The 22,494-nt window shown below is 40.0% G+C and overlaps 1 protein-coding gene across 1 annotated transcript in view; it reads left to right on the plus strand.

The window, feature by feature from the left end:
- Nucleotides 1–22,494, plus strand: part of tbck (TBC1 domain containing kinase) — a 148,690-nt gene that overhangs the window by 106,871 nt on the left and 19,325 nt on the right. The window contains exon 24 of the mRNA XM_042345361.1: nucleotides 7,417–7,592. Coding sequence (XP_042201295.1) covers nucleotides 7,417–7,592 — 176 coding nt within the window. The remainder of the gene's footprint in view (nucleotides 1–7,416; nucleotides 7,593–22,494) is intronic.

A 22,494-nucleotide genomic window follows, 5' to 3' on the forward strand; every position in this document is an offset into this window, starting at 1 on the left:
TGCCACTGAGCCACCAAGGCTCAAAATAACCAGAAAAGCCATATTTTCTGCAACTGCTCAAAATAGCTCAGTCTGTATCTAATTATAACGCAAGTGGTTTGGATGAAGCCCCTTTGTCCATTAGATCTAATCTTCCGAATACTCATTATATCTTTCCATTGCAGCGTCAAGGTCTGTCTTAAGTGAACCAGCGACTATGTGACTTCCTCATCACACATATTTTGCTTTCTGTTTCCTCCTTTGCTTGTCTCTCCCTCACAACAAACTCTCTGAAACCTTGTGGGTGCAACAGGTGGCAGCTGTCGTAAGGCATGCCATTGTAGGGAGGTGCCTAGCTTCTGCTTGGCAGCACCTCACAAACAGCAGTGTCTTGGATTAGAAAGGCTGGAATGCAACCTGTTATGCGTTGTGGCTTATATTATAACTCTGTGGCATCCCCAAAACTACTTCATGTATAATAATCCATAAACTAAGATAGTCTTCAAGTGAAGTTAGCAATCAGCAACAGCAACCCTAACTAAATTGGTTCCATTAGATGATGTACAGAATGTTCCCAACGAAACCTGAATCTGGAACTGGACTATATCTTTTTTAGCTGCAAAATGTATGACATCTTGTCCAGCGTTCATGAATTGTTACCATTTTTGCACGTGACAAATGCAAATGCTTCCAACGTCCTTTTATACAGAAAGAAACAGTTGTCCAATCCCCTTACTTGTACCAGCTGCACTTGCTGTCTGTGAACGAAAATAGAAATAGCGCCTGCATTAGCGAGAATAATGTACCCAAACATTCAGCAGATTGGCTCAGTTTGTAGCACTCTTGTCTCTGTCAGAAGGTTGATGGTTCAAGCCCTGTGTCGTCCCTTGAGATCACATTACGCTCCAGTGCAATACTGGGAGAATACTGCATAGTCAGAGGTGCTAGCCTTCCTAGTCTTGTCTGCCTGTTCTTCGGGTGGACATTAAAGATCATCTAAAGATCATGTTTTGGCAGGCAATTCTCTACATCATTTGGAATTCACCTCATGACTGTCCTTTAGACCCTGCTGAATATTCATGATTTCCAAGGTTGCCAATAGAAACAGTTTCTTTACTTGACAATAACTGACGTAACTTGATTTGACCCATTAGATGTTTTCCAATGATAAATCACAATAAAAATGTGAGTTTTTATAAATCCATTTTGAATGAAAAGAATGTAGCAGATTTTTTTTGACTCAGTCCTTTCTATGTGTCATTTCTTTCACACAGAAACGCTGCAGACTTTTCAAAGTACAGAAATGATGCACTGTCAGCCCGACTCAGTTGGTAACGCTCTCACTTCTGAATCAGAAGGTTATGAGTTCAAGCTCCATGTTGAAACTTGGAACTCATGTAGGCTAAGCTGACACTCCAATGCATTGGTTGGGGAGCACTGTTTTGTGCCATCCGTCGAACGAGACATTAAACCGAGACCCTGTCTACTTGTTCACATAAACGTTAAAAATCCACTGGCCCTGCTGTTTCCAAAAAGAGAATTTCTCCCCAATGACCTGGTCAACAATCCCGCAAATAAAATTGGTCTTTCAGTTCACAGCTGTCTTTGGGGCAGTGCGCAAATTGTCTGCCATGTTCGTCCCACAAAACACACAAATAAAAATCCCTTGGTACTATTCGAAAGTAGAAGGAAGTTTGCCCCAGTGTCTTGGCCAACAATCCCCTAAATAAAATTGGACATTCCTTCATATCTGCTTGTGGATACTGCTGTGCGCAACTTGCCTGCTACGTTCAGCCACAAAATATACACAGTCACTGCCTGTACTTTACACTATAACCTGAGAAGCGCTTTGAGACATCCTCCAGACGTGAAAGATGCTATACCAAATGTAAGGATTATTACTATCCTTATTTGCAAACTGATCGTTAGCAATGTTATCTGCAGATTTAAATTGGACGTTTCCACAGTGTGAATCAACTAAGATCAGCTGTTCTTCACTTTTTGGAATGTGGCACCACACCAGTATTTTAAGCGGCTGCATTATGTTGTAAATATCCTGAAGTAATGTGAGTGAGGGCACTGAGGTTATAGAATTATATTACTTTCCTTACATTAAATTGTATCTGACATTAGTGAAAACTACAAAACCTGGAATGCTACAAAACAAGGACACCAAAAGAGTACTGTTTTGCACAAGACACTCCTCATGAATGTTTTACTTATAATTGATTCTGTTTGGCTCCAAAGAACCTGTCCTGTTCCCATCCATAAGCCTTCAAATTAGACTTTTGCCATTAAATTCTGACTCGGGTACCAAACTAGTTCTGGAAAATATGTTATTTGTAGCTAAACTTAAGAATACGTTTTAATAGAAATGTTTTTGATATTACATTCGGATAACACTCAGGTTCCAGTCTTTATGTCTCAATGAATGAGGCAAAATCAGAGAATGTAATCCTCACTCCGATTCAGTGTTTTATTTTGGTTAGAAACTGATTTCTTCTTGGACCTGTATTCTTTCTCATAGTTGTCTTTGATACGGCTTTGTACAGACATGCTGAGAAGGGACGGGTTAGGAGGTGAGAGAGATGAATTAGGCAATTGCCTGGTTAGAAAAGAGATGGATATGATGGTAGTTTTTAGCAGCATGTGTGTATTGATTTATCTAAATGCTTTACCTGCAATGAAAATATTTCAATTCTTTGGGGTTTCTACTAGCCTCCAGAATGAGTTAAAGGTCTTGGAGGATGGCAAAAAACCGAGCTGTGAAGGTATTACTGGTGATTGCTTTCAACCTGAGAACAAGATGGTTTACAACAACAACAACAAAATTACATTTATAAAGCAGCTTTCACGTCAGGAGGACGTCCCAAGGCGCTGGACAGACAGAGTTACGAACCCAAGCTGGGGGTTGGTGTCAGGGAGAGTGGACGGCGGGGGGGGAAGCAGGGAGATCAAAAGCACGATCGAAGAGGAGGGTCTTGAGGTGGTCTTGAAGGTGACAAGAGAGGGGGGAGGCGGAAGGACTGCAAGGTGGAGTTCCAGAGGGTGGGGGCAGAGTGGCGAAGGTCCACCTGCCAATAGTGGGGTGAGCGAGATGGGGGAAGTAGACCAGAGCCCGCTGAGTGGAGGGAACGAGCAGAATGGTAAGGGGTTAGAAGGTCTCTGAGGTGGGGGAGCAAGACCGTGGAGGGCTTTGAAGGTGAGGACCAGGATCTTGAACTGTATCCTCTGTGTAATGGGAAGCTAGTGGAATTGGGCAAGGATGGGGGTGATAGGGTCGCAGAATCTGGTACGGTAGAGGACACGGGCTGCAGAGTTCTGGATGATCTGCAGCCTGTGGAGAGAGGAGTTGGAGAGGCCGACTAGCAATGAGTTTATGTAGTTGAGCCTCGATGTAATGAAAGCGTGTATGAGGGTTTACTTTAACTGATTTATTGCAATGATGAATTCACCGAGATAAACTAGCCATGGTGTGAATTGTTCTATTTTGCATGTGCTTCTCTTAAGGACAACAGGAGGTGCAGTGCTCTTGCATCTATTGACTGACTTCTCTTTGTTGGTGTCATCTTAGCTCAGTTGATTTGACAGGTTGTAGGTTCATTCACATCAGGACTTTGAGCTCAGTCTAGGTTGGAACTCCAGTGCAGTAATGGAGGCAGCGCTGCATTATCAGAAGTATTGTCCTTCAGATGAAATGTTGAACCAAAGCCCTATTTGCCATTTCAGGTCGATTTTATTGATCCAATAATACTATTTAAAAAGAGAAGGGAGTTTGTTCCATGGCACTAGCCAACTGTCCTCCATATAAATGGTTGTTGTCTTCGTGGCTCTTTCAGAAGCCTTGTTGTTTGCAAAATGGCTGCTGAATTTGGCTTAAAAAGCAGTCACTTAACTTGATGATAATTAGCTATGAAGTGCTTTGAGATATTTGATATGATAAGGCTGTATAAAAATGCCCATTCTTTCTCGCTATGCTGATCATTATAGTTTGAAGGCCTACCCTACAGCAAACCATGCTGTAAAACCTTCACTTCAGGGCTGCTGGATTGACCATGCTAAACAGTTTGCCCTGCAACAGCTGTTATACCAACAACAGTATAAACCACTGTGATACGTTGTATGTTTGCATTACCTTCCTCTTCTAAATATGAGCCCAAATATTTTTGTCAAGTTACATGATAATTTCACAGCAAAGCTAATTGCTTACTTGAGTTTACCAAGCTCATTTTGAAGAGGTTGCCAATGCTGGTTGATGTCTTTTTTTTTGATAGTTTGGTTAAGATTTATCTTTGTGTTATGTGAATTAATTTTGGAGAAGAATTGATGTTCTGTGGAGTGGAAGATTATACAGAGTATTTTTTAAAGTTTGGTTGTTGGAGATTATTTTTACCAGCATTGATATTAATTTTTCTCTTGTTACATGTAAGGAGAACTTTGTATCTTAGGATCACATTTCAATGACGTGAAACAACATGTCTGTATACAACTTCTACACCAAAGAAAATCCTTACATATGATATTCCGCCTTTAACATCAGGAGAATGTCTCACTGTGCTTCACAGTAAAGTGTAGTGACTGTGTTTTATAGGTGCACGCAATAATCAGTCTGTGCACACTTAACAAAATGTAGTGATGCACATCAGGCAATGGTACAACAGATTTTAAGATGTTCACCAAAGGCTTATACAAAGAGAGGTGTTTTTAGGAGTTTTTAGAAAGTAGAAAGAAAGGTAGCAAGGCAAAGTGGGCTTTGAAGTGTGCTCCACAGTACAGGAGTATGGTGGCTGAATGCTCAACTACTGATGGTGGTGTGGAGAGCAAATTATGAATAAAAATTGGAAGAGGCTAGGGTTAAAGAAGATTGCATGGGTAAGGTGAGGCTTTAGAGGGAATTAAATAGAAGGCGGTGGAAGATAATATAGTAGAGTCCCGTATCGTAGTAGTTAGCAAGCTCGCCTCACAAGCAAGAGGACCCAGGTTTGATTCCCGGGTGGGGCGAAACCTTAGGCAAGTTTCCTCACTCCACCCGCTTTTGTTTAGCTAGCAGTACCTGGCTGTTAGTCAATTGGCATATCGCTTTCTGGGAGTAATCCCTCCCCAAAAAATTGTTCACTCATTCCATGACTGTTTGTGGGATATTATTGTGCGCAATTGGCTGCCGGATTTCACCAACAAAATACAGAGTCAATTCACTTTACAATATATTCTGTGAAGCGCTTTGAGACATCTCAACGATGTGATAAAGCGCTATATCAAATGCAAGGATGATTATTATTTTTATGGTTTCTGATGTATTAATGTTGAATACAGTCCAGGTAGGCTCAGCAAGAAGTGACATGAAATCTTCTTTTTAAAAAAAATCCTCCCATATATCTTTTATGATTTATCCGGCTTATCCATTAAACGGCGCTCCAATCAACCCATTGCCTGTTTATTAATGCAAGGATTACTATTGGAGCTTGCTTATGTAATAGGAACCACTACATCCATACCTCTGCTTAAGTTAATCACTGATTGAATGATATGAGAGCTGGATGTCACTTGGAAAAAAATAACATATAACCTGAAACTATGCTTGAAATCCATCTCCTTCAACGTATCCAACTCTGTAGATCTAAAATTGAGGCTAATTGTAATTAATCTTAGCCTTTTCGGAAAGCATCTCCATTGCATGGCTGAACTGTGCAAGACTGAATCAGCAACAAATTCTCATACTGAGGAGAAATGCTCCTTACCTTGATTGACTTCCTTTTAAAACTTTAGACTTTTTTGTTGTGTTATGCCAATTTGGGAACAAGAAAGAAAAGAGGTTTAGATGCTCCTGTTTAGATTCCATGATAAAAGTGTAGCTATGTGATACCTGGAGATGAGTACCACCAAAGCATGCTGTGTTGTTGCTGCACAATCCTTTTAGATGCCTACAAAAATGCACAGTTACTGGACCTTATGGTAAATCCTGTGAAGCACTTTGAGATCGCCTCCTGATATGAAAGACACTATATTAAACTATTATACAGGGTAACCAAAAAGTCATGATAGCTACTCTATTGTCTAAAAAAATACATATATCATCATTTCTTTAAGACATGTTAGACATTGGAATGGTACCACAACTTTTTGGTCACCCTGTATTACTCTAACTCCATTGCATTGTTGAAGATTACTTTCACTTGACATCGATGCTACAAGTTGGCATGTGTACTACTTCTTTGTAACTTCATTGCAAAAAGGAGACTCCATAACCGAGACAACAAACTGAAAATAACATTCATAAGAATGCTCTTTTCCGTGGAATGACTTACTATGCACATAATTAACATCCCAGAAGTTAACGGTCATCTATTGGGAGTTTTCTGGTATCACTGGATTCCCTGGTGGCCCTGGTATGTCTGCTTTTATTTCTTCACACATCCATATTCCATCTCTCACATCCCTTACGTGCTGCTGCTTTTTCATACGCTATGAATGTCAGTAACATGCTAATGGAATGCTTTCGAAGATTATACAGTCTGCGCTGGCAGTGAACAGCTGGTGTTATTTTTTCACCCAGTTTTCAGTGGGAATTGCCACTCTGCTTTTAGCCTGATTTATACAGAAAGGGAGCATTTGGAATTCCTCACTTCCTGACTAAACCTACTAATTCTTGAAAAGCACTGTCAGAATCACTTCATTTCTGACATTCATTTGAACAATGAGAGCTCCATGAGTTCAAAGAGGTTGCAACCTATGGCGATATATGGTTAGAAAACCCACTTCTAACCTTTCCCCATTTATAGATTGCTTTGGAGTTTCCCTTATAATCAAATGGGGAACAATTATTCTTCTCCCCACAAAATGGTGCCCTGTTTAATGGTTGAGCTAAATGTCGAGGCTGTGTACTCCTAATAATGACAGATAGCCCTTGTTCTTGTGCATTGTGACCGTGCATTTGGGAACCTGTTGCTCTGCTTACATGTGCTACTGGGTTATACAGCTTGATCAGTTCTTTCTGCTGAGGATTTATAAGAAGGCACTGTTGCATCTCTGAGCAAGGATAGAATATCAAGGTGTCCTGTCAGCATATATCAGCAGTTGATGTTTGGAATAAGGGAGGCATAAACCCATAATATATCCAGTTTGGAAGGAAATATCATTATTGTGTTTCAAACTGATCACTAAAAATAATAACAATAATAAATTTAAATAAATTATAATTTGGGCACTCAATCCACGACTGGTTTGTGGGACATTGCTGTGTGCAATCGGCTGCCGCGTTTCGTTCGCCCTCAAAATATATCAATTCACTTTACAATATAACTTGTGAAGTGCTTTGATAAGGCGCTGTATCAAATGCCGGATTATTGTTACAAAAATTCTGAAGTTAACAGTTATGCTGCAGTTGATGCAGTTTGTACTGAACTGGTTTCTAAGCAGAAGTTCTTTCTTTTCTTTTAGTCTCGTGAATCTATTAAACTGAATGAACTGAAAGCCGAAGTATCACCGCGGATTTCTGCAGAAGATCTCATCGATCTGTGCGAGTTGTCAGGATCCAGCAACATGAAGCTGCTCAACAAAAAGTCCAAGTCGGGGAAGCCAAAAATCCTGGCGGTGGATATTCGCAACAACGAAGAGTATCCTTTCATATACCGTGAATATGTAACTTTTTATTCCAGCTTACCCACTGAAACATAGGTTTGGTATTGATATTATTTGGGAGGGACTCTGTGGAACGGAGCTTTTTCTCTTGGTGAACAACAACAATAATGTTGTCCGTCACACAAATAGCATCTCAGAGTGCATGATAGTGGTTTGGTTTGATGCTGAGCTGGATAGAGAGGGTGACCGAAGGTGCAGTTGAAGAGGAGAGTCTTAAGGTTTGATTTAAAGATGGGCAATGAGGGGGTGAGGCAAGGAGTTCCAGTGATCGGGTCACAGTGGCTGAAAGCACGGCCACCAATGTTGGAGCAGAGGGGATGAGGGACGTGCAGAAGACCTGAGCCGGCTGAGCAGTGGTGGAGTGAGGTATGAGCAGTTCGGGTGTGAAGTGATTTGAAAGTGAGAATGAGGATTTTGAAATCAATCTGTTCTGCAACAGGAAGCCAGTGGAGCCTGGCAAGAATTGAGCCTGGTACGGGTGATGACATTTTGTATCATTTGGATCTCGTTTGTAGTGGAAATGGAGAACATGCTAAAATGGTCAACTACACCCAAGTCAGGTGTACCATGGGTTAGAATTATAGCAATGTTTGACAAGACAGTAACTTAAACCTCCCTCTGTTCTACTTAATAGGATGACTTAGCCCAAAGCCCTTCCGCGCCTATGTGACTTTTTCCAAAAGGTGACTAAGGCATTTACTTCAAAAAAAACATAATGGCTTTTTAGTACAGTGGGGTAATCATGGATTTATATTCAAACTCCAACTGAATGGGTTGATCTAAAGATACCACCTGTATTATGTGTGCTGTGCTACAGTGATTCTAAAGCAGAGCTCAGCCATGCTTAAAGAACAGGAGACCATGGCATTCCGGATGTTCTTTCACTCGTGAGGAAGTTATTCATATTTGTTTACAGCTGCAGTAAAAGTGAGTTAGCGATTTTGCTGCCATAGAAATTCACAACTTGGATATCTCAACTATAGAATCATGATAACTGTTTAGTTTTTTTTCTTTTTATTATCTCTCAAGTACTGAAAATTTACATCTAAAATTGCAATTTAGCAAATTCATTATCAAGAATAGCACCTTCAGATAAATGGCCAACTACCCTCCAGATAAAATGGTTATTCATTTCATGGCTGTTGGTGGGACATTGCTGTATACAAATTGGCTGCAACACTTGCCTAAAAATAGTCACCCCACTTAAAAGTAATTCCCTACTTTAAGACATTTTGACATTATAGGCTATATAACAAATCCAAGGGTCAGTATTATATTATTTGGTATTAATTGCCCTGAGTTTGCGTTCTGGGCAGAATTTCATATCTACTTACTGTAGTAGAGTAGGCATTGCTTATTAAAATCATGTTGCAGTGAATGGGTTAAGGAATGTTGTTAAACTTTCTCTAATTCTCTTTAACTTTATTTAATATTAGAAATGTGAAGTAAACCAATAAATAGAGCAGGAAGTTTATAGGAAAATGAAAGATAAATTGTAACTTCAAGTTAAACAAAAACTGATACGTTTCTATGCTGTTCACCAACTCCACAGTTAAAGTTTATTTTTAACAGCAAATACTTTAAGCACTATAAATTCACATTGAGCATTATATGTGGAATATTGGCTGTTGTTATATCAGTACATGATTTATTGCTTTAGCTTGGCATTAATATAATTTTTGACATTAATATTACATTTTTTGGCCCAATATTACTTTATTTTTGCGTCGTTCTTCTCACTTGAACGTAAATCATATCTGTAAAAAGTAAAATTGTTAAAAATAATATCACTGTAACCTTCACACACAGAGAACCCATGTTTTTCATGCAAGTTTTAACTCCTGCCATTTGAATTTGTTTCTCTGACCCTCAACTGGGAAATTCTTGACAAATATTGTGTGTATTTACACACAAACTAGAGTAGCAATAAATTTGCAAAATAATTTCTGAATTTCGTGCTTTAGTTATTTCATCACTCACAAATATAGTACTGTATTTTATTAATAGATCTAAGTTTAATGTCATAGTGTACTTCTCTAGAAAGAGATTCATGAGTAACCTGTTGAGTATGATAGTTGCCCATACCAAAATACACAACTCGTGCTAATCTGATCGAGTAACACTTGCCTTTATTTGCATCCATCTGACAGCATAGAAATTGTTAAAAGTGTGATGCGTTGAAAGACGTAGGTATCTAATAGAGTTCTATGTGAAGATAGGGCATTAATCAAGGGGTGAGGTATGTGTACGAGGAATGGCCATCATGGCTGGAAGAATTCACTGTTAGTTTTGAAATTTGAACTTGTATCATTTTTGAACCTCTACAAAAATAATTTCCGTAGCTGTTGCAAATGCAGTAGTGACCTTGTTTGCACGACACCTTTGGGGTATTTTACAGTATTGTCAGCAGTCAGTGCTATAATAGTCATTTTTTTTTATTTTAAAATCCTTCATAAGGCTTGCCTCTTCATGGGGCCAGCCAGTTGCATGTGAAGCCTGGTGCTTAAGGAACTGCATCAATTTCTGTTCACACAAACTGTGTGGCAGATTGTTTGGCTTATCAATCCCACCGACCAATAAAGCTTAAACATTTCATGGTTGCAGTTGTCTCAGTTCATCATCTCTGATTTCAAACCCCACTCTTGGATAATGTCCAGAGATTTTGTTGCTAAATGCTGTTTCAGTTGGAAATTAGCTTTCCTTCTTGCCTACCACTTGTAGCTAATTGAAATTGGGATTATTGGTACTGTATTTGCACTAGGCAGCTCTGCTTTCTTATCACAAAAGACTGAATTTGCAGTCCTTTTTAAAATGCATAGCTGCTCATTAGCCTCTATTGTAAGATTATTGCAAGATAATCCATGAAGGAGAAATTGTACAGATGCCTTCTTAAAACAACTCATTATGTCTGTCCCATGTCCTATGAAAACAACCTTGATCAACTCGTTAAGTGTATCCCAGAGTCCCTTGACTCACTCCCTCCCTCATCTCATTCAAGGTCCGTTTCAAGACAGTTTCAAGTGTGCTTTTGATCATATTCCTCCTCCCTCCTTCGGCTGTCACCCCCAGCTCAGGTGCCAAGCCAGGACTGTCAAGCACTGTGGGACATCCTCTTGACATAAAAGGTGCCATATAAATGTAAATTTGTATTGCATTTTTCTGACATTCTGTATCAATTATTTTTCTTGTAACGTAAAAACTATTTCAGTGGATTTATGCATATGTTCTCAGAGAGTTAGCCAATGATATTTTTGTTAACTGTCCATTGGTGAAGTTGTTTATGCTATTAAATTAAAATCATTTTATGGGATCATTCAACAACGGCATCGTGTTCAGCAATAGGAGAACTAAATATGGAAAAATATTACTACTATTATACCCCTACAATGAGAGCCTGCACATAGGCAGCTGGCCTGAGAGTGCCAAAAGTACTGAACGGGGAGTCTTGTTGAGAGAGGACAGTTTAATCCTATCTGTTTGCTTAGATTCAAAACCTAGGTTATCAGGGGTGAAAAGATTGTGGACAAACACTGCACGACCCAAGTCTCTGCCTGGAATGTTTTAATGCATCTATCCATACGCAAGGCTTGTGCCATATCTCTGTTTCAGCGGGTACCTTGAGTCAACAAAGGCCTGTTCTGTCATTATCTGCCGCCTGTCCCTGTCCATCATTTGAAATGGCTTCAGGGAAAGTCGAAGAGCCAAAGATTTCTTCATTGAGAGCTTCTTATAAACAGAAAAATAGTGTCAGCACTGAAATCCTAAAACATGAGAACATGGGTCCAACCACATTTCTTTCTATTCCTGCAACAAGGGCCACTGAGTTGATATCTTAAATAGGTGTTGAAATAGCTCTGAGAAAATAATGCTCTGCTGAATAATGTACTGCATGTTGGGTGTGCAGTTTGGTGCTTTTGGAAAAAGTAGCAATTAAGATTCTGAAAATATTTTTTATGATTGGCCTTTTATTGACCTAGAATCCATCCAGCTTTTAAGTGAAATACTGTAAATTAAAATCTATTGTTCATTATTGTGCTCAAAGGAACATCACTAGTTGGTCAGCCAGAAGCCCTTCTGCTGTATGGGAAAAGCAAAGGAATCACATGTCTAAAGGATTAGCAAGTATGGTAATAACTTTCATTTATATAGCTTCTTTCACAAAGTGCTTTACATCATTTAATTGATGAGAAATTAAGTGAATTTTGATACATAGATAAATGCAGCAACTCATTAGGTGTTCGTGTTTGGTTATCCCACATGAAAGGTGTGTCAGCCTGGTACAGTTGGTAATGCTCTCTTGTGTTCTGTGGAGCTTGTGTTTAGCTTTATGTCTGACTAATATCAGTGGTTTGTGAGATCAGTTTTCATGGTTCTGACCAGCATTTGAACACTTTCTGGGTTCAGATTATCAGTGCAGAATTACTGCTGCTATGTAATGCTTCAGCAGACAATTTTAACCGAGCCTTGACACCAACTACATTTGCTGAATGGTCCTCCTACTAGTTTAGAAGTCAGTAAGCGTTGTACATGTAGAATATTTCAAACACGTACACACAGGACGTTCTGAATGGAAAGTATTTACTCTCCCAGTTGTTGGATTGAATTAAAGGAAGAGTTTGTGGTTTATTTGATGTCTGTAAAAGAACCATCTTGAATAAAAAATACTCTAGGTCTGATACATGACTTGCTGTTGCAAATATTAAGACAATGACTAATGAATTAAATATGACCCATGTAAAGCAGCCAAAGTTCACTGTGCCAGAAACATTGAGCTAGATTAGATTCTTTGGCATCCTAAAATATAATCTGCATGTTAGCTGTAAAAGCAGCTGACACACTGGCTCAGGGCAGTGTGAATTACTTAACTGACCTTTGGAGATTTCCTAGAATGGGACTCTTCTCACTTAAGCCTGTGGGCAAGCTGTTACTCACGAGAAATGTACTTTTCAGACTACTTTGTTTCGCCCACAACATACAGTCGATCCACATTGCAGTGTATCCTGTGAAGCCATTTGAGATATCTCAACGACGTGATAAGGCCTTCAGCTCAACGTGCGTAAAACTGAGGCCCTCCTGATTGGCTCGCGTCAGCGCCTCCGCACCTCAGGCACTGACAGCATCAGCATCCAAGGCTGCACTCTCCACCTCTCAAAGCCGGTCAGGAACCTCGGTGTTCTGTTCGACCCTGAGCTGTCCTTTCTCCCTCATATCCGCGCCACAACTGGCACTGCCCTCCATCACCTCCGGAACATCACCAGACTACGGCACTGCCTCACGCTGCTGAAACTCTGGTCCACACCTTTATCACCTCAAGGCTGGACTATGGAAACTCTCTCCTCGCCGGCCTTCCCGGCACCTCCCTCCACAAGCTGCAGGTCATTCAGAACTCTGCAGCTCATGTACTATCCCGCACCAGACTTCGCGATCACATCACTCCCACCCTCGCTCGCCTCCACTGGTTCCCCATCCCCCAGAGGCTCAAATTCAAGATCCTCATCCTCACCTACAAGGCCATTCACGGCCTCGCTCCCTCCTACCTCTCCGACCTACTATCCCCCTACCTATCTGCCCGTACCCTTCGTTCCTCTGGCTCCGGTCTGCTCCACATCCCCCGCCCCAACCGCCCTACCATCGGTGACCGGGCCTTCAGCCTCTCAGCCCTGAGGCTCTGGAACTCTATCCCCCAGTGCCTTCGCCGCCTCCTCTCCTCCTTCAAGGCCGGTCTCAAGACCTTTCTCTTTGACTGTGCCTTCAGCTCCCCTCTCGACTCTCTACCCCCTCCTCGCTCCCTCCCTTCCCTCCCCTCACCCTGATCATTTCTCCCCTGCTCGGGTCCTGACCCAACTGTACAGCGCCTTGGGATGTCCTCCCGACGTGAAAGGCGCTCTATAAATGCAATCTTGTTGTTGTTGTTCACAGAATATGCTGTAAATTGACCGTATGTTTGTAGGCGAAACGCGGCAGTCATATATAACAATGTAAACTGAGAACCCAGCGTTTGTTTTGGAGTTCAGTTTAGCGATGAAGGGAAAACTCAATCTCCTATATTTGACACCTTAAATTGAGCATAAAATTTCACCTCCCACAAAGTGCAAAAATGAGCCCAATTGGACATCGCAGCGTGGTGACAATGGGAACAGGAAGCAAATTTGTTCCATTGCTAAGCATTGACCCTCCCCTTAGCATTTCTTTCAAAAAAGGAAAATCTATTTGAAAGTTGGATGAAAAATTTGTACAAAACAACAGCTGATCTTAGGACTCCTTGTTGCAACTTCATTCTCTCCAGCGAGAGATTGCAATGGCATTTCCTTTAGCAAATAGCCCTTGATTTATTTCTTTTGATTCTACTTGTTATTATTTTTCCGAGCAAACTTTTGGCTGAAAATGTAATTGAAGAGTGGGCAACATATCAACTATACTTTAAAAATTAGAAAATCCCATCAAATGGTTCCTTATGGCCAAATCCCTGTGTTTATTATTTTAGAGTGCCGACTAATTTAGACAACAAATTGCATCAATATAGTGCCCTTCACACTGGTTTTGAAGCACTTAACAATGGTAGAGTTCAATACAGAGCCAGGGAGTGGGGAGGAGGTAACCATAGGCATGGTCGAAGAGAAAGGTCTTTGGGTGCAATCTGAAGACAGGCAAGAAGGGGTCAAGGGGGAGGGATTGAGACAGAGTTCCATAGTTTGGGGGCATAGTGTCTGAAGGCAAGGGACGCATAGGAGGCCAGAACCAGCTGAGTGAAGGCAGAGGGTAGAGGAGTGGGGAGAGTTAGGGAGGTGCCACGAGTGTGAGTATCTCAAAATCGATCCGTTCTGCAGTAGGGAGCCAGCGGAGCCATTCTAGGGAGGTCATCATTCAAGTATAATACATGTATGGCATATTTGTTGTACTTTCATCTGAATTCAGCAGTACTAGAAAATGTTGAACCAATTTATAATGTTACATTGTATTCTGTCTGTAGAAGACCCAGTGATTTGCATTAAGTTACCTCCCAGTAAAATCTCTAATCTTGTGACTGAGTTATCTAATGTGTTGATCACCATGAATAACAAATATGCCACATGTACTACAATTGAATGTAGACTCTCCTGTCACATGGCATGTGCAAGTATTATTCAGATAAGCATGGAATGCTAGCCTCCCCACATCGAACCCACAGAACTGGAAGGTGTATGCTGTATAAATAAATGTAAGTGGAACAATGTCACAAGGTTACGATAAGCATATGAACTGCTGTAGCTTCATTCATCCTTGAAACCCATTGAACGTGGTGCAACCTAATAGCAAACTTCTGCATACATTTTTTTGTGCCTGCAAAGCCTTCTTCCCCTTCCTTCAAAACAGATGGGGAGGAAAAGACAAATACTGTATTTAACTCCTAGCAGAAGCCAAGTATTTTCCAATTGATTGGTTTCTGACTTGAAGAAACATAATTTCAAACAAATGCAGTGAAGACTGAAAATTGGGGAATACTGACATGTGGAATAGCAAACAGAACAGTTTGCTTGATTTATTTGGTTCATAACCTACGCAGAAAAAAAATTCTTTCAGCAAGTTTCATTCATATTGACTTTAATGATATAGTTAAGGTTAAGCTTTGTTATATCACAGGTGTGAGCTCTAACCTATTGAAATATTTTCCATATTTCTGTGGTTATGAGGGCATCAACAGGGTCAGTGGAAATAGGCTGGTGCAGAATGCAGCATTTTTACAAGATTTACCTCTGATTCCATTGAAGTTTTACAAGCCTGAGGATTTAGAAAAATCCTTTGAAGATTTTCAGTGACCTTGGACATCACTGCAAAGATTCTGTCTTCCCATTTTCCCCCTTGTTTTGCAGGATTTCATGGTGTGCAAATACTATAGACGCATCTAACAGTTTCTTTTAATAGTATGCTAACCATAATGTGCATTTTAATTTAAATTAATGGGCTAACATTCTAAACACTCAACAAACTCATTTTGAAAATAATCAATCAACTGAGACAAGTACGGTCTCCAAAACATATTTTAATTATTTCTGTGACAGATTACAAAGCGATAATTTAAAATAAATGAGAGTTGTGTTTTTTGCTGGAGTGTTGGTGGCAATACAACCCTGCTTCAGTTTCCACTTCTGAACATTTAATTAAATTATCAGGTTGAGATTTCTAGTATTGTGGCGTATTGTTACTCTAAACTTTTTTTAAAAAAATCTAACTATAATTTAACATGTCTGGCCTTTAGCAAACTTGCCAGTAACACTCAACAGTCCTCATTCCAACTCCGTAGCTCAACAGCTAAACAAAAGGTACACTTTTAAGACGATCAGCCTTTTATCCTGTACAAGAGACACTGCACTGAACTACTGAAAGAGACTAAGGTGGGGAAGAAAGTCTGTTAATCTTAAGATTGTGAAACTGGGATCTTCAACTTTAATCACAAGCTTTAGAGAAGTCGTGGAGTGGATCTGAGGTACAAAGTTTAACAATTTAAGAACCTTTTTTTCAAATAAAACAAAATCTGGTTGAAATGGAATACATCCTGACCACCCTTGCAATGTGATTTATATTTCCACTTATGTAGCTGTCCACATAGTTGGACTTGACATATCCTCTATTTAATGTTTTCCACATTGGGATCTCTTCATTTGACACCCATGGTGAGTTCAGGAAAATCATTATTGTAAGGCAACCGAAATCCAGCATAATTCGCAAATTATAGGGTCCCTCATTTTACAAAGACTCCTTTGAATGATATTTGGTGGAAAAGTTCCCTTCTTTTAAAATTTGACCAAAATCTGTTACAAATGTTCCTGCCTGCTTTGATCTACTCTGAAATAGTGGCTTTTGGCTATTTTAACTAATCCAAGTTAATGAAATGTTGTTATGTCAACACAGTGTAACTGCATTTCATCCACTGAAAATGGAATGAATTTGAAAGGAACTGAAATATTTGGGCTGATTCTGCTGAAAGATTTATGGAAGTGTTAATCTTTCTTTATTAACTCAAGGGTCTCGTTGAGGCAGAATAATTGGTTAAAGCTCAGTGTTTTGTGTTGGTTAGTGCCTTTTTAACTGTGCAGGCAAGTCTAATCCAAGGCAAAGCTACAGACTGATCTCAACGGTGCCAGTATTTTATCCCAAGACTTTAAATCCTTCAATGAATTTGTGAACCATTGGCTTCCCATGAGTTCACTGGAGAGTAAGTAGATTTCAGACAGTTATTGCCAGCGGTGTAACACTGTCAAGGCATTCTCATAGTGCCATTCACAATGACAGTCCAGTTCAGGGAATTGTGTCTTAACCATCATCCTCCCTGTCATTTATTGCTTAACATCTTATTTCCCCATATTTGCTTGCAAGCCTAGATTTGCTAGTAGGAGTCTGAGTTGAAATGCACAATCCGAGACATGAAAATATAACAATCCATGTATTTGATATAGCACCTTTCACCTCGGGAGGACGGCCCAAAGTGTTTCACAGGATTTACTGTGGAGTGACTATGTATGTGCGGGTGAATGCAGCATCCAATTTGCACACAGCAGTGTCCCACAAATGGCTATGAAGTGAATGATCAATTTTATTTGGGGGATTGTTGGCCAGGACACGGGAGAAACTACCTTCTCTTTTCGAATGGTGTCATGGGATCTTTCCCTGAACATCTCCCTGAACATGCAGATGGTACCTCGGTTTAACTTCTCATCCAAAGGATAACATCTCTAACAATACCTCCAGCACTGCATCGGAGTATCAGCTTAGACTATGGAAGTTCAAGTCCTGACTTGGGACTTGAACCTACAACCTTGTGACTCAGCGGCTAGAGCGCTACCACTGAACCAGACTGACACACACATGAAGTTGTTGACCTAAGCAGTTGCAGTTTTTAATAGATTTTGCAACCAAAATTCCACGTTCTATTTTTAGTGGCGGTGAGAGGAATGGTCTTTGTGCCAGAATCTGTTGATACCAAGTGACAGGAAATATGACAACAAATGATTACCAGAGTGTTGTGAGAGATTCAGAGTGAAATTGGGGAGCGTCTTTATCAAGGTTGTTAAAATTAGAGTTAGAAAATAAAAGCTAGTCTAATTTCTCATTGGGAGCTCAGGGAACTGAACCAAGTTGTAGACCTGCACATGCTGCGAGTAAGAAAAAAGTTGACCTGGAATATTTAAGACTTTTCCAGTTGTAAATTTTATGAGATGCACCAGGTAACAATGAATCATCACAAACAGAATAACGCAGTGACAGAATATAGCAGCTAAATTGTGGTTCTCATTCATGCAAAATTTAATATTTGCAATAACTCTTTGTATAGTACTGATGATGGCTGAAACTTTCAAACTACTGTAGTGTGCAGGTCCACTGCACCAAAAACAATAGCTCTGGTTCCACTGTATATCACTTTGATAAATTGCTTCCTGTATTTAACGTTCAATGTTTATTGCTTCCAGTTTAACAGCTGACCCTAATCACTCTGCCAGCTTGCTCTCCCTCTCTCTCTTTGTCTCACTCTGCTTGTCCCCAGTATCGTTCTCTCTTTCACGTATGCATTCTCTGTCACTCTGACATGTACTCTGAATCGCATACGCGACAAAGATCAGAGAAGTCTATCTCAGATATTACAGATATTAGGTATTGTTGGTACAGTGGACATACAGATCTCGCATTACAAGCAATGACAACTCTCAAAAGCCCTGCCTGCCTTCCCCAGCTAACATCAGCTTTAAGCTCTGCTCCTGAGCACTCCTGCAACAAAATCACTTCACTATCAGGTCCAGTCCCTTAACCTCAATATGAGGTTGGAAACTGAAGATAATGTATTCTTGTCACTGCCTTTAGTGCTGAGTAACCCCATTCCATGTTCTGAAAGAGTCAGATCGAGAGAATGTGGCCCAAGAGACACAATGCAGGAATGGATGGATTAGCCTTTTGAAATAACTATTGGCCATCTTAAACTACTTCTTTGACTTTGGGTTAATATAAGAGACAAAGCTCGAAATGCTGCAAAATTGCATTTTTGCAATAGTTCTGCATTCTCCATAACTGACATACTTTCATTAACATACCCGACAAAGAGTGGTCGTGCTACAGCACTACGAAACAAGTGCAGCATATTAACTATATTAAATCATTTATTATTCATTGCATTTGCTGTAATATAATAGGTTATATTTTTAGATTGAGAGCAATAAATAGCCATACCAAGTACTGTGGCAATATTTGCATTTGAGACAATGCAGTGGAAATACTCTTCTGAGATTGGAGTTGTGTCAGCCTGGCTCATTTGCTAACACTCTCGTCTCTGAGTCAGAATGTTGTGGGTTCAAGCTCCACTTAGGTCTTTGAACTCACAGTCTGGGCTGACACTCAAGTGAAGTGATAGGAGGACGATGCTTTGTCAGAGGTGCTGTCCTTAGGATGGACAAAAACCAATGGTTGTTTAAGGGGATATTAAAGATCCCATAGCACAACTGTATGAAAAGAGAAGGGCATATCTTGCAGTGTCCTTGCCAACAAACTCCACATAAAATTGATCAACCATTTCATGGCTGCTTATGAGATATTGCTGTGCACAATTTGATTAGTATTTACCTACAACTACACAGTCACTACTCTTTATAATAAAATGTTATAAAGTGCTTTGGAATGTCTCAATATGTACTCCCTCCACTGTGTCCAACTCGGACTTACTCCACATCCCCATACGCTTTATCAGTAGGCTGTCTTCAGTCACCTTGTCCATGCTCCCTGGAATCACTGAACTACTTTGCCTTTCATCCACCCTTTGTTTTCAATATCCTTCTAAAAGCTTACTTCTTTGACTGCACCTTTAGTCTTCTCCCTCCTATCTTTCACTTTCCTCGGGCTCCCATTCCATCTTTTGAGACATTTAAATACGCAAAAAGCGCTATATAAGTCATTGTAGGCAATAAAAATAGAAGTCGCTGGGAACACTCAGCAGGTGAGACAGCATCTATGGAGAGAAGAATGTGAGATAATGTTTTAAGCCCATCACCTTTGGTGAACAATGTTGTGAGTAAGAATTATATACTCCTCGTGAAACCGCATGCCAATAAAGCATCATCGTATCCTTTAGCATAGTCTTCAATCCTATCTGTTATCTCAGTTGTTGGACATTGTCAGGCGTTCTGCTATGAATGCATTGTCAACGTTGAGTTGTTGGCAATTTCCGAAAAGGCACCATGAGTTGGTGTTGACATTTAGATGCATTGCACAGGAAACCTCATTTTTACAAGGTACTTGTGTTTCTAAAGAAATAACTACTGTGAAAGTAATTAGAAAGGAAGAACTGGTCGTTTTGCTCATGAGTGAGATTTCCAGGCTCTTGTGGATGGTAAGCTGCAGATGAAAGCAGTGGGGTGATAACCCTTATTAGAGCATCCTCCCATCTCCTCCCCAGGAGTCCTGTTCGCTGCCCACACTAGGGAATGTTTGTTTACTTTAGTACTTGGAAATAAGGAGGTAATTAAAGTGCAGTTAGCGGGTGCAAGATGTTCACGGAGAATTAATTACAGAGTAATTCTTTTGAAGGTGATATATCCTTGGAAAGGCACAGAAACTCTTTTTGCATTTGTGATGAAGTGTCACATTTGAAAGCAGGTGCATTTTCAGCACTCGCAGTTCAAAATTCAATATATGGTTGTCTTTTAGCTTGTTGCCTTTCTCTCATATATACACATAGGTAGATTAGAAGAGAAAATTTGAGTTTCCTAGCGTCTTTTCATGTCTGAACAAACTCATTTATCAGATACAGTGAATGTTTTTTAGGCAAAAAGAATGGTAATTTTGTGTTGTGCACAGCAACTTCCCACATGATGATACTTAGGGTAGCTGCTTTCACTAGTTTATTGGTAGAATTTTTGAGCAGGGAGTTAGTGTTTCCTTCATGGGCAGATAGAAAAGAACAGCAGGACTTGGTAGTGCAGTGGCAAGACACAAAATATGGAATGGTCGCCAGGATAGTATAGCTCAGAAATCTACAGTAGTTGAATATCATTTCAGCATAGGTGGCATCAATGGGAACGTAACCAAGTACCTTCCTGGATTCCTCCTCAGATCTCTTAACTACAGCACTTTGGAAGCTATTGGCCAAGAATACTGTTTATTGCTGTGACATAATCACTTGCATTTGTTACTGTACATTGCTTTGGAACCCAGACCTTAAGCAAATTAAGGTTGTTGACTCTGAGGTTTGTTCTAGTTTATATTCTTCAGACCTCACGCTACCAGAAGAAATCTACCTATTGCCGATACAGAAGAGCATGCTGTTTAATAACATTTGAATTTTCCTGCCACATTTATGATATCAATCACGTTTTAAATTTAGGGAGAACTAGAAATGAAAGAAAATGAATAAGTAGCAATATTCCCTTCCTTGGCATATGGGATACTAGGTTTTAAAAATAGGGCATAGAATTCAAAAGTCAGGAGGTTATGTTGAATATTTATTCAGGCCATGGCCGGCCTGCCTGCCTGCCTGCCATGGCCGGCCTGCCTGCCAGCCATGGCCGGCCTGCCTGCCTGCCATGGCCGGCCTGCCTACCTGCCTCCCTCCCTCCATCCGTAGCCAAGCGCCGGGAACAAAATAAACAACACAGACGAAACTAAGCAACAACAACAAAATTACATTTTTAAAGCGCCAAGTCCTCCCATTCAGTCCTCCCACAGGAGTCTTTCCAGATGAGTATGGATAAAGATGAAATGTCTATGTGTCAATCTACATTCCATATTGCATCCTTTGGTTGCAAGCAAAGTTGCAACCGGTCCAGCTAATTAGGTTATAAAAGGGCTCATCAAGAATGTGGTGCACAAATAGTTTCTCCACAATGGAAAAAGCACCATGAGACAAAGTGCTACAAGTAAACCCATTTACTGGCAATGTCCTCTGGAAATCTTAACTCACTTTTTAATCACTATCATTTTTCACAAGCCTCAGATTTTCAAACTGTCACGATCCAATATTAATTTTAATAATTTCACTTTTTTTTATTTTATCAAGCCCAAATTTCCCTACTACAGATTTTCACCCACTTTTGTTATTTACACTCCCATAACACTAAAATGTCAGAATTAACAGCAGAGTACTTGCTCTACAGGAGTTGATATTATTAATGCTCACACTTCTCTACTAATCACAACCAAATCTCTGCTGAGATCAGGGAGTTCATTGTACATAACATGTAACGGAGCTTGCATAAGATGGTTTTGATTGCTTGCAAGCGTCTTGTCTATTTCAGATTGCATATGAATTATAATATTCCATATCTACATAATTTTTGTACCGTTACTTTTGCTCCATTTCCTCACACACGTTGCTGAATGCCTGCTTTTGTTAAGGAAATATTTTCCTTTATGATGTTCTCTAGAATATCATATTAAAATGTATGAAAATCCAAAATGATACGAAAGTTACAACAACAGTACAATGACTTGTATTTATATAGCAGCCTCCAAGCACGGTAGCGTCTCGGAGCGATTAACAGTGACTGAGCATGACACCGAGTCCGGGGGTGAGAGGAGGCGACTGTAAACACGGTCGAAGAGGAAGGTTTTCAAGCGTGATCTGAAAAAGGGGAAGCAATGTAGTCTAAGTAATAAAACTTTAATAAAATGTGATACCTGTGAGGTTCATTGTAAATAAATAACTGAGTGTTTATAGGAGAAATATGTTTTACAAAACTTAAATATTGACGCAGTGTTGCGTAGTCTGCATTGTTTCAATAGCTGACGTAACGAGAGTCTTTGATAATTCAATCAATTTATGTAAATATTTTTCAGCTTAACATGCTAATAGATGATACCAAAACAAATTCCTTGAGGAATTTTTTCCTCAAGAAAACTTTTCCTTGACCACGTTTACTC

This window comes from Callorhinchus milii, unplaced genomic scaffold (genome assembly GCF_018977255.1).
Source record: "Callorhinchus milii isolate IMCB2004 unplaced genomic scaffold, IMCB_Cmil_1.0 Scaffold43, whole genome shotgun sequence".
NCBI lineage: Eukaryota > Metazoa > Chordata > Chondrichthyes > Chimaeriformes > Callorhinchidae > Callorhinchus > Callorhinchus milii.